We start from the raw sequence: 12498 nt of genomic DNA on the forward strand, positions 1-12498 counted from the left end.
TCCAGATTCCCCTTGCCTGCCTCCCCCCGCCCCTCTGACAGACAGACAGACACAGACACACACACACACACACACACACACACACACACACACACACACACACTCACTCAACAAGGCACTGCTCCTGACACCCTGCACCTTCAATCCCTAGTCAACACTGAAGAATAGTCACGAACACATCCCTGGCCTATCTCTATGCTCTGGGTCTCACACACCCACCTACTCAGCCTAGATGAAATGGTTGCCAACATCATGAAGTCATCTTTAAGAAACTGTAATAGATTAAAGAACATAGTTTTTCTCTTTAATTTTCTCCACTGTAGATCAAGAAGATTCTTGGGAGAAAAATTAGTGTTGCTCTAACTTATTCATGACCCCCCTTCCCCCCTACCCTCCTGCTCTATAAATTAGGATGTGCTCAGATACAAGGAAGGGAATACATGGATAACAATGGCTTAAACCATTGTTGACCTTTCTAAAAATTCCTTATAAAGTAAGCCTTATAAAGTTGCTTTGACCTCTCAGCAACATCGAGAAGGACCCAGGTTCTTCTTATCCTACTACTTCACCATCCTTAGCATATTAGCATTAATCTATAATAATAAAAGCATAATATGCTAATTAGACTGGACAGCCAAATGACCTTCCAGACATCATTCTAGAAGTCCTTCTAGACGAAGCCGCGGTGGCAAGGGACAAGGCAGAGGCAGTTAGGGGTGATCAGGCAGGCAGGCAAAGTGGTTAGGGGCAATCAGGCAGGCAGAGTAGTTAGAGGCGATCAGGCAGGCAGAGTGGTTAAGGGCAATCAGGCAGGCAGGCAAGCAGTTAGGGGCAATCAGGAAGCTAGGCGAGTGGTTAGGGGTGATCAGGCAGGCAGGCAGAGGGGTTAGGGGTGATCAGGCAGGCAAGCAGTTAGGGGCATCAGGCAGGCAGGCAGAGTAGTTAGAGGTGGTCAGGCAGGCAGAGGGGTTAGGGGTGACCTGGCAGGAAGAGGGGTTAGGGGTGATCAGGCAGGCAGACGAGTGGTTAGGGGCAATGAGGCAGGCAAGCAGAGTGGTTAGGGGTGATCAGGCAGGCAGGCAGGCAAGCATTTAGGAGCCAGTGGTCCCAGATTGCAAGAGGATGAAGGCCGGGCTGAGGGACAATTTCATGCACTGGGCCTCTAGTTTTCAATATTGCCTCCAGTTGCAAAATGGCTACCACAGTTCCAGGCATCATGTCTTCATGTGGCAGTGCCTCATACAGGAAAAAGGATGACTGAGGATAAAAAAAAATATATTAATCGCTCTCTTTCAGGAACCTCAGTCTTTTTAACCAAAGAAACAAATATTCATCAAAAGCTCATAAAACTACCCTGGCTGTTTTAGGCTCAGTTAGTTGGGAATTATCCTGTGCACCCACAAGGTTGCTGGTTCGATTCCCAGTTAGAGCTCATGCCCAAGTTGTGGGCTTATTCCCAGGTAGGAGGCACGCACGAGGCAGTTGATCAAAGTTTCTGTCTCCCTGTCTCTCTCTTTCTCTTTCTCTCTCTCCCTTCCTCTCTTTAAAATCAATAAAATAAAATAATTAAAATTAAGAAAAAAGCTCATAAGACTGCTTTTTACCTTTCAATGGCTGTTGCCCAACCTTAGAACAATAGTGGCAAAACAAGTCGAAGGTGTTCATGGGTTAACTCACTGGGCAGGAGCACACTTCTGCCAAAAGAAAACTGGGAGTTCTTTAGTAAGGAAGAAAAAAGCTAGATATGCTAGTAGACAACTTACCATGTCTGCCATGCATCACCACAAGGGTTCTGAGGAATGTTACTGCTATCTGTGCTCCTTTGATCCTTCCTCCCTTCCTGCCTTCCTCCCTCCCTTTCTCTCTCCCTCCCTTTCTCCTTCCTTCTTTTCTTCTTTCTTCCCACTACTAAGGAACATTTAAGTAAAATAAAAATGTGGCATAATTCTCAGCAAGTTCTATTTATCCCTTCTATGTATAGTTTAGTCCCTTAATAAATAATATTTAAAAATGTATTTCTCTTCAAGAAGCTGTAGAAAAAGAAATTAAATAGCTGAGTTCCTAAAATACTTTAAAAATTATATCATACTTCCTTATTTGTTTACTTGGACATTTCAGCTCTGCTTTATTTCATTCTGGGTTTCTCAGTTGCTTCAATGGGTAGTTAATACTGTAAATTAAGTTCCTCAGCCCCTCTTTCTGTCAAGTATTCATTTCAACATTTATTGAGGGCATGCTGTCTAAACACTCCAGAAGAGTTGCCTATGTAAGCAACCCTGAAAGTTCCAGAAAGAAATATTAATAATATAAATACATCTATAACATCGTTTTGATTTTTAGGTACGAAGTTTTCTTACGGCAAGGTGTGTCAGCCTTTCAAATTATACATCTTGAAGTAACATCTGTGTTCCTCCTTTATTTTCCTATCAATCTACTTTACCCCCTTAAGGTTTTTTTCTTTCCCCTTTAAGAGTAACTCTATTTAGCCCTGGCTGGTTTTGCTCAGTGGATAGAGCATCGGCCTGCAGACTCAAGGGTCCCAGGTTCGATTCCAGCCAAGGGCATGTGCCTTGGTTGCGGGCACATCCCCGGTGGGGGTTGTGCAGGAGGCAGCTGATCAATGTTTCTCTCTCATTGATGTTTCTAACTCTCTATCCCTTTCCCTTCCTCTCTGTAAAAATCAATTATATATATATATATATATATATATATATATATATGTGTGTGTGTGTGTGTGTGTGTGTGTGTGTGTGTATATATATATAAAGAATAACTCTATTTATCTGAATCAATCCATTTATTACTTATTTTTCAAGTTTAAGCTAACAGATGGAGAGATAGATTACTTCCAAACATCTGCTATAAAACGCTTTACCTGCAACTCCTGCTGAGTAAAATTGATTTTAATTATATGATATTTAAAAATTTCTCTCACAGGCATTGTAAGTGAAAGTTTTCAGTGTAGGAACAAGTTATCACCCGGGCTCTCAATGTTAGGGACACTCTTATTCCAAACAAAAAATACATGTCACTATGTCAGGGTTATAAATAGACCACAGCAGTTATGATATCACGGATGTTTATGACAGTCACACTTTAAGATTACTGAAAAATTTCATATGTGTGCTTTGTGTCAATCATAACTTTACAGAGAAAATTGAGAAAAGTGATTGTTTGGCATTCACTGGGTACCATTACCTAGAAAGACTCTAGAAAGAATAAAATGTGGCTATAAATCACATAACACTATTTATTAACATCTGGATATTAGAATAGTGAGTTTTCCTGACAATGTCCCAAACTAAAGTTAGTGAGTACCTATTACCCGTAGCAATCATGTGTGCACTACACTTGCGTACTCCTAATGTGACAGTCACGTTCTTTTCCATGGGTCCTTTTCCTCTGCCAACCCCTGGAATGTTGGAACCCACAGTCCCCCCCAGCTCTGTTCTCCCCATGAGTCTCATCTACAGCTATACCTTTAACTATTGCTTAATGTATATGAATCTTAAGTTTGTGTCTCTATTTCCAGCCCGTGCATGCCCTTTGAATTTTAGGGCCAAGCTTGCACCTTCCTTCCAGATAATTCCCATATGATCAGGGTCAGGTTACACTCAGACAAATCTGCACTCAACCTTTTATTCTACAAACTTATTTCTGTGTTCACTACCTGGACTCAACGTGTCACAATCAATTCAATATCAGGATTGGAAACCTCAATTACCCTAAATGCCTCCATCTCCCTTAACCACTCTCTGAAATCATTCACAAATGTCTGAAGTGTCTACTCTGAAATCATTCCCATTTGTCTGACTTCCTTTAGTTCTCACTATCATAGATCTAGTACAACTCATCATTCTTCATGGTGGCTTTGGTAAATACCTTTAAAACTTGTCTCCGTGCCTCCAATCACGGCTACAGTCAAAACATCCTCTATGCTCCACTTCCATCTGACAAATATTTATTGAGCAACTTCTGTGTGTTAGGCTTTGGGGTGGGCATTTAGTAGAGCATGCTTATCAAATTAAAGACCTACACATGCCCGACTGGTGTGGCTCAGTGGCTGAGCGTCAACCTATGAACCAGTCAAGTTCAATTCCCAGTCAGGGCACATGCCCAGGTTGCAGGTTCAGTCCCAGTGGGGGGGCGTGCAAGAGGCAGCCGATCAATGATTCTCTCTCATCATTGATGTTTCTATCTCTCTCCATCCCCCTTCCTCTCTGAAATCAATAAAAATATATATTTTTAAAAAGAAGACCTACACTTCTCAGTGAATTTAGGCTCTCGATCAGGAGAGCCTAAATAAACAGACTATGGCAGCAACTAAGTAAACAAATAAATAGTGCATAGGGGGTGTTTGCTTAAAAGAATAATTGCGGGGGGTTACTGTGTATATAGAGTACACACTTGGGGGGGTGTCATTTAGAATCAGACCTCTAGGAAGGGAAGAGGCCAGCCACAAAGAGAGTCACAGAGAAGAGCATAACAAAGGCCAAGGCAAGAAGAGCTTCTGAGGGCTGGCAGGAGGCCCTGGTGGCTGCACAGAGTTGACAAGGGGGGTGTATTAGAGAAGGTGGGAGAGGTGAATATAGGTGAAGTCACCCACAGCATCCCCAGCAATGGCCACAAGTCTGTATATAACATGAAGTGGACTGGATACAGAGAAGGGTTTTCCACAAAGGAGTAACATGATCTAATTTACTTTTTTTGTTTTGTTTTTCAATCACCAGAATTATGTTTCCCAATCCCAATATTAGGGTCAACCCTCTGCATCAAAGGAGTTCCATGGCTCCTGATGAAGGGGGTGACCACATGTTTTAGTTTGTTCAAGTGAGTCCTAGTTTTTGCCTGTTGCCCTCGTATAATTATTAGTAGTCCCTTGCTTTCTCTCTCATAAGAGTCCTACCAAGATCATAATTTGTATGGTCGACTTACTTATAGGACATACAGTAAAATAGTCTCTAGGCTGATATTCAAGGCTCTTCTGATCCTGGTCCCAATTCACCTCTCTTCCCTCTCATCCCCTTTGAATTTTAGAAACATACTTCCACCTTCCTTCTAGGTAATCCCTGTATATTCAGGGTCAGATTATACTCAGACAAATCTGAACACAACCTTTTATCCTACAAGCGTAGTTCTCCCCCATTACATCACTACCTGATGGTGTTTGGTCACTGTGAAGTGTAGCTGGCAGTATCCTGAATGGGACAGTGTCTTCCACTGCTCTGCTTTTGTTCCTGCTACTGCCTCAGGACCATCTCATGACTAGTAGCCAGACCTGGGAGACCTTCTAGAAACCAGGAAGAATGAATAGCTTCCCCTCTGCACTTGGTTAGAACCTCTATTATCCCATTTATCACAACTGGGTTAATTATTTATAGATCTATTTTCCTGCTGAATAGTAGGAACCTAGTGGTAAGGATACCAACTCCTCTTATAGGTTTTGGGTCCTCATTACCCACTGCATGCCTGGTCCACAGCTGGTACTTGATATATGATTGCTAGATGAATTATTTAATATAAAAGCGACATAAAATACACAAATAATATGTAATATCAAAGGAGCATAAAATACATATACCAATAAGTTTGAACAATGTGATTTTAAAATTAATTTATCTGTAAGCCTTAAAACATTGTTGCCTTCATATCTATTTTCATTCTCTAAATTCATTCCACTGCTTAATGTAGCCCATTCATTAGGAAGTAACAATAAAGTTTTAATAAATGGCTAGAAGTAAAAAATCTTTACAGGCCAAAAAGAAGTCTAGTTTCAGTAAACTAAACAATTTCTAAATAATTGTGAAACTGAAATAAAACAGATGGCTATATTAACAAAAGGTAATTTCATACTCACCACCCTTAAACAATCCGGAGCAAATCCTGCTCAGAAGAAGTTTTTGACGCAACTGCAGAACTTCAGCTTCCAAGGCTTCAACTTTAGATCTCCACTCCGACTCCTGCCCAGACACTACCCTTGCAAGGTGCTCTGTGTATTCTCTGCTGCTCCTGTCTGCTGGTTTTGAGCGGATAATTGCCAAGGCCAGAGCCAGCTTTGCAGTTCTCAGATACCATACTTGATGATCCGTCCTGGCTTCTGTACCTATGGGGAAATAAGAAAAAAAATTATACAAGTGCCTTTTAACTTTTGCACTGCATTTCATTCACTCAAAATTGATTTTACAGAGTAACACTAATTAATAAGTTTATAATACCAGTTGACACCAAGTAACAGAAAAAAATTTCTCAGGAACTGAAAGCATTATGAAAAATATGCAGAAGAAAAATCTATACACATGCATATTAAGTTTATTAATATTAAAAGCAATAGGCTCAGACAATTTGACAAATTCTTGGGATGGAAAACACATTAATTCACTTAGTGATATCTAACAAATGGCATACATCAGAATCTCAGAGGGATATATATATCACACACACACACACACACACACACACACACACACACACACACGTGGTCCCATTTCCCCAAATTCTAATTCAGTAAGTCAGGGATAGAACTGATACATATTTATAACTTTTTTAGTTTTCAATTACAGTTGACAAACAATATTATAGTAGTTCCAGGTGTACAACATAGTGATTAGAATTTATATAACTTACAAAATGATCACCCAGATGAGTCTAGTACTTGTCTGACACCATGCATAGCTATTATAATATTGACTAGAGGCCCAGTGCACGAAATCATGCATGGGTGGGGTCTGGCCGGCCTGGCCACAATCGGGGCAGATTGGGGCTGGGACTGTCAGGAGGAGGAGACAGTGGGACGTTGGATGGCCAGCCCCAACCCTGATTGGTGTTGGGGGGGGCTGATCAGGGGTGGAGCTGGCTAGGAGGAGGGGCCTTGGGCCCTTCTGGGTGGTGGGGGCTAATTGGGGGTAGGGCCAGCCATAGGAAAGGGCTGTGGGTGGTGGGCCAACTGGCCCCACCCCCAAATGGGGTAGGGGGGCCAATCGAGGGCCAGCAGCCTGGGGGAGGGGCCATGGGTGGTTGGCCAGCCAGCCCTGTCCCTGATCAGAGTGAGGGGGCCGATCTGGGGTGGGGCCGGAGGGGGGAGGGGCTGCAGGAGGTTGGCTGGCCCCGCCCCCTATTGGGGTAGGGGGCAATCAGGGGAGTGGCCAGGTGGGGGGAGGGGCTGTGAGCCAATCAGTGTGGTGGGGGCCCATCAGGGGCAGGGCCGGCCAGGAGGAGGGGCTACAGGAGGTGGGAGAGGCTGATCAGGGGCAGGGCTGGCTGGGGGGAGGGGCAGCGGGAGGTTGGACAGCTGGCCCTACCCCCAGATCGGGCTGGTTCACTGGCCGCAGTGGGTGTCAAGTGACTGGTCATTCCAGTTGTTACGGTCACTAGCTTTTTATATATGTAAATGATATTATCTATGCTGTACTTTGCAACCCTGTGACTGTTTTTATAACTGGCAATCTGTACATCTTAATCCCTTCCCCTTTTTCACCCATCCCCTTAGCTCCCCATCAAAATGTTCTCTGTAGCTATGATTTTGTTTCTATCTTCTTTGTTCATTTACTTTATTTTTTAGATTCCACATATCAGTGAAATCACATGGTATTTGTCTTTCTCTGTCTGGCTTATTTCACTTAGCAAAATACCCTGTAGGTCCATCCATGTAGTCGCAAATGTCAAGATTTCATTTTTTTTTTTTTTTTGTCTACTATTCCATTGTATATATGTACCATGTCTTCTTTGTCCACTTGTTTATCGAAGGACACTTAGGTTGCTTCTATATCTTGGCTATTGTAAGTAATGCTGTAATGAACATAGGGGAGCATATGTCTTTTTGAATTAGTATTTTGGAAATCTTCAAGTAAATACCCAGAATTGCTAAGACATGGTAGTTCCAGTTTTATAGTATTTTTGAGTAACTTCCATACTGTTTTCCATAATGGCTGCAACAATTTGCAATCCCACCAACAGTGCACAAGTGTTCCCTTTTCTCCACATCCTCACCAACACTTGGTATTTGTTTTTGTTTATTTATTGATGATAGCAATTCTGGCAGGTGTGAGGTGATATCTCATTGTGGTTTAAATTTGCATTTCCCTGATGATTAGTAATGTTGAGCATCTATTGGCCATCTGTATGTCCTCGTTGGAGAAATGTCTATTCAGGTCTTCTGCTATTTTTTAATTTATTATTTTTTATGTTAAGTAGTATGAGTTCCTCATATATTTTGGATATTAACTCCTTATTGAATGTATCATTTCCTAATGTCTTCTTCCACTCAACAGGTTGTCTTTTCGTCACTAATGGTTTCTTCATTGTGCAAAACTCTTTAATTTGATACAGTTCCATTTGGTATTTTGTTTCCCTTCCCTGAGGAGACACATCCAAAAACTGATTTATTACTGATCGATGTTAAAATTTTTACTACCTATGTATTATTCTAGGAGTTTTATGGTTTCAGGTCTTACGTTTACATATTAAATCCATTTTTAGTTTATTCTTGTATAGGGTTTAAGAAAATGATCCACTTTCATTCTTTGGCATGCATATGTTCAGTTTTCTCAACACCATTTATTAAAAAGACTGTCTTTATCCCATTGTATAGTCTTGCCTCCTTTTCATAGATTAATTGACCATGTAGGTGTGGGTTTATTTCTGGGTTCTCTATTCTGTTCCATCGAACTTTATGTATGTTTTTATACTAGTACTATGTTGTTTTGATTACTACAGTCTTGTAGTATACTTCGATATCAGGTAGAGTGATACCTCCAACTTTATTCTTCTTTCTCAATACTGCTTTAGATATTCAGGGTCTTTGCGGTTCCTATCCTCCATGTGCCATTAGCAAGGTAAAGATAATTCTATTTCCCCTAAAATGTTGTGGGAGAAAAAAAGATGAGCTTCCAAAACATATTCTCTGTTTTATTTAGGAAAGATCAGTAGTAACTTTCAGAAAGCCTTTTTTTTAAAAATTATCTTTCACTTTTTTTTCCTTTTTTAAATAATTAAATTTATTGGGGTCACATTGATTAATAAGATTACATAGGTTTCAAATATAGATTTCTATAATATATGATCTGCATATTGTACTGTGGGCCCACCACACAAAGTCAAATCTTCTGTCACTATATATTTTAAAACTTTTTAAATATTCAATTTATACTCAAATAATTATAGTAAATAATTAAAATGAACATTTAATGTTCCCCTAAGATATTTAGTGTCCTTGAATTCTTAATAGCTGAAAATATAAAATTTAACAGACTTTTTAAAATAGTCTTCTTTCAAAAGTGCTTTATTTTTCTTCGCATTGGAGAACAGGGCTTTGAAAAATCTAGTCACATTCCTTAGGATCCCTGGATTCTCCTTAATCAATCTATAATACTAATAGTGTAATATGCTAATTAGACCTGGTGTCCTTCAGGACAAAGCCAGGCTGCCAGGGAAGCCCGGGTCCCGGGTGCCACAGGGAAGCTGGTGCTGGCAGCCGGGGGAAGGAAGGCCTACTCTTGCATGAATTTCATGCATCAGGCCTCTCGTGTGTACATAAACAGCTACTCTGCAAAGAGTATTTTCACAATATTTATCTGTCCAATTTCTCCTACTCTCACTTTTCTCTAATATAATTTGCCATCAACTAACCAACTATCTAAATTGTCAATACTATTTTGAATTATAATCCTAAAGTCTAAAATTAGTTCATCTCCAAGATCACTGATGAAAATTCTGTATAAGAGCCCAGATCACTCCTATACAGGACTGGTAGAAGTTTAAAAAGATAACCATTCAGGAGAATATTTCCTTAATATGTATCAAACACCTTCAAGTATTTATCCCCTTTGGTCCAGAATAGGTTCTAACACTTTAATTTAACATTTTATCTTAAAGAAATGATCAGAGCTATGTACAAAACTTCATGCTCATAAATAATCTTATAGGATTATTTATAATTACCAAAAAATCCCACCAAAACCTAAAAAAAAACTTGACACCAGTTTGAACATCTAACAATAGATACATTCGTTAAATTATGACCTATTATACAATTCAATTGAAAATGTTTTTGAAAATATTTCAAAGTATGTGAACATACTTCCCACATGATGTTAACTGCAGAGTAAAACATAAATGTAAATGCAGTAAAATTGGACATTTGAGGGAATATATCTACAGAGATTGAAATATTGATAGATTTAGAAATAGTTGGGAGGGACGGATGGAGAGAAAGAAGAGAAAGAGGGAAGGGGGAAGGAGAAAAGTAAACTAGAGTGATTTACCAAAATACAAATGATACATTGACTATGAGTTGAGGAAGTCGAATTTTATTTTCTTGTTTATACTTTTCTATAGTTTCCAAGTTTTTCACAATGAACCTCATAAAACATATTATATAAGACATAAAAATGTCTTAATACTAATCCTACAGAAATATTCCCTATTTTATTTTTCAAAGTAGAAATTATAGAAAAAAATGAAGACAGGTTTTTAATAAAGCCCCAGAACTTTATACCAATCATTTTATGGTTATGATAAGAAGCTCCATCCTGTAGAGCCCATGTCCTGAATTCTGAGACATCTTTAACTATAAAACACAACATCAGTCCAACCGCAGCTTGGGAGAGGGGAATGAAATAATAGTACATTAAACATACTCAAAAATTTAACCTATCAACAAAGTACTTTCAAAATTGAGCAAACACAGTCAGTAAAATGAGAATTTTGTCTCCCAAATTCTCTAATCTCCCTGATCAGCTTTCCCCAAAGTCTACTAAGTTTGTGAAGTTCAGACCTTTCCATGTCCACAAGTAGAGCTATGTTCAAAACTTTATTCCCATAGATAATCTTTAGAACTAATAATTACCAAAAAAATCATTCAGATGTGTTTGGTGTTTCTTCAACTAATTCAAAGCACACAATATGTTTTGGAAGTGGGACATAAAAGCTTTCCAATATGACCGAGCAGCACACTACTGGCCACCACATCCCTGAAGCAGAAGCACTGACTGGCTTGTAGTAAGAACTCTATGAAGTACCTGAATGAGTGAATAAATGAATGAATATATCAATGTAGGTCAGGCAGTCATAGCTGCTTGGCCAGTCTTAATCCTGGCTCTCATCAGTAAATCCTTGTCAATTACATACTAGGGAGAATGGCATTGGAGGGTGAATGGATTAGGAGGGGAATTTAATTAGTTAATCTATAGGTCCCATGTCTCTTTCACTCTGTGATGTGTCCTTTCTTGACTACTTCCAGTGAATATACTCCCTCTAAACTTATGCCTTTCTACAGTATAACTTTAAACTTTCACCAAAACAATTTCTGAGTAAAGAAAATATATGAAATCTAGTTCATATGGAGGTTTATTAGGTAAACTATAAGGGAGAAAGCCAGATTTTATTTCATTGTGAACCCTACAATAAATACAGTATTTGCCTTCTCATCAAAGCAAGAAACTGAAGAACACTGACTGAACATTATTTAAGTCACTGAGATAAATATGATGAGGACAAGAGTCTGAGTATAGGAGGCAGTCCCCATATACCATGATGATGGAATGTGCATTTATCAAATATTAGTCTGGGGCACAGCAAAGCTCTGCCAATGCCAGAAAAGTTATTATAAGACTTTTTAGAGAATTAGTTTCAATAAACATAGAGAGTCTAACATACAATTTTTGGATTAGATCCAGCTGACAAAACCCCAATTATTGGTTTAGTTTCAATACATACTGCATTGTGAAGTGCTCAGCAGATTAACATCATGTGAAATTTTAAATTAAAAAATCAGGAGTTAGTCAAGATTTCAAAACTCTCCACTTGAATTATTAAGGGAGCCTTTAAAAGCCTTATCAGCAAAGAAAGTCTGTGCATGACAAGAGGCTAGTAAGGATAAAAGGATGCTTGTTTTATTTTTTTCTTTCTGTTTAATTTCCATCAAAACAGGCCAATTAACTATCATTTTCCTCTTTTTGAAAGGGTTAACTAATCCCAGATTTAATTGTCTATAGCAGTGGTCGGCAAACTGTGGCTCACGAGTCACATGTGGCTCTTTGGCCCCCTGAGTGTGGCTCTTACACAAAATACCACGTGTGGGCGCGCACGTACAGTGCGATTGAAACTTCGTGGTCCATGCGCAGAAGTCGGTTTTCGGCCTGGGCGAGTCTATTTTGAAGAAGTGGCATTAGAATACTTAAGGGGCCAAAGAGCCGCATGTGGCTTGTGAGCCGCAGTTCACCGACCACTGGTCCATAGAGTCTCTTAACACTGCTTTCTTTTAAAAAATATGTATTTTATTGATTTCAGAGAGGAAGGGAGAGGGAGAGAGAATCATTGATTGGCTGCTTCCTGCACGCCCCCTACTGGGAATCGAGTCTGCATCCCAGGCATGTGCCCTGATTGGAATCTAACCATGATCTCCTGGTTCATAAGTGGATGCCCAACCACTGAGCCACACCAGCGGGGCAACTCTGCTTTATTTTTACACAAACTCCCACCCCTCACCTTTTGATTCCTAAA

At 39.7% G+C, this 12498-nt stretch overlaps 1 protein-coding gene across 1 annotated transcript in view; it reads right to left on the reverse strand.

The window, feature by feature from the left end:
- MEI4 (meiotic double-stranded break formation protein 4) overlaps positions 1-12498 on the reverse strand; it is a gene marked incomplete at both ends in the record, with an annotated part of 182831 nt that overhangs the window by 137368 nt on the left and 32965 nt on the right. The window contains one exon of the mRNA XM_080664558.1: positions 5858-6103. Coding sequence (XP_080520684.1) covers positions 5858-6103 — 246 coding nt within the window. The remainder of the gene's footprint in view (positions 1-5857; positions 6104-12498) is intronic.

Source organism: Plecotus auritus (assembly GCF_963455305.1).
Source record: "Plecotus auritus genome assembly, chromosome: 4".
NCBI lineage: Eukaryota > Metazoa > Chordata > Mammalia > Chiroptera > Vespertilionidae > Plecotus > Plecotus auritus.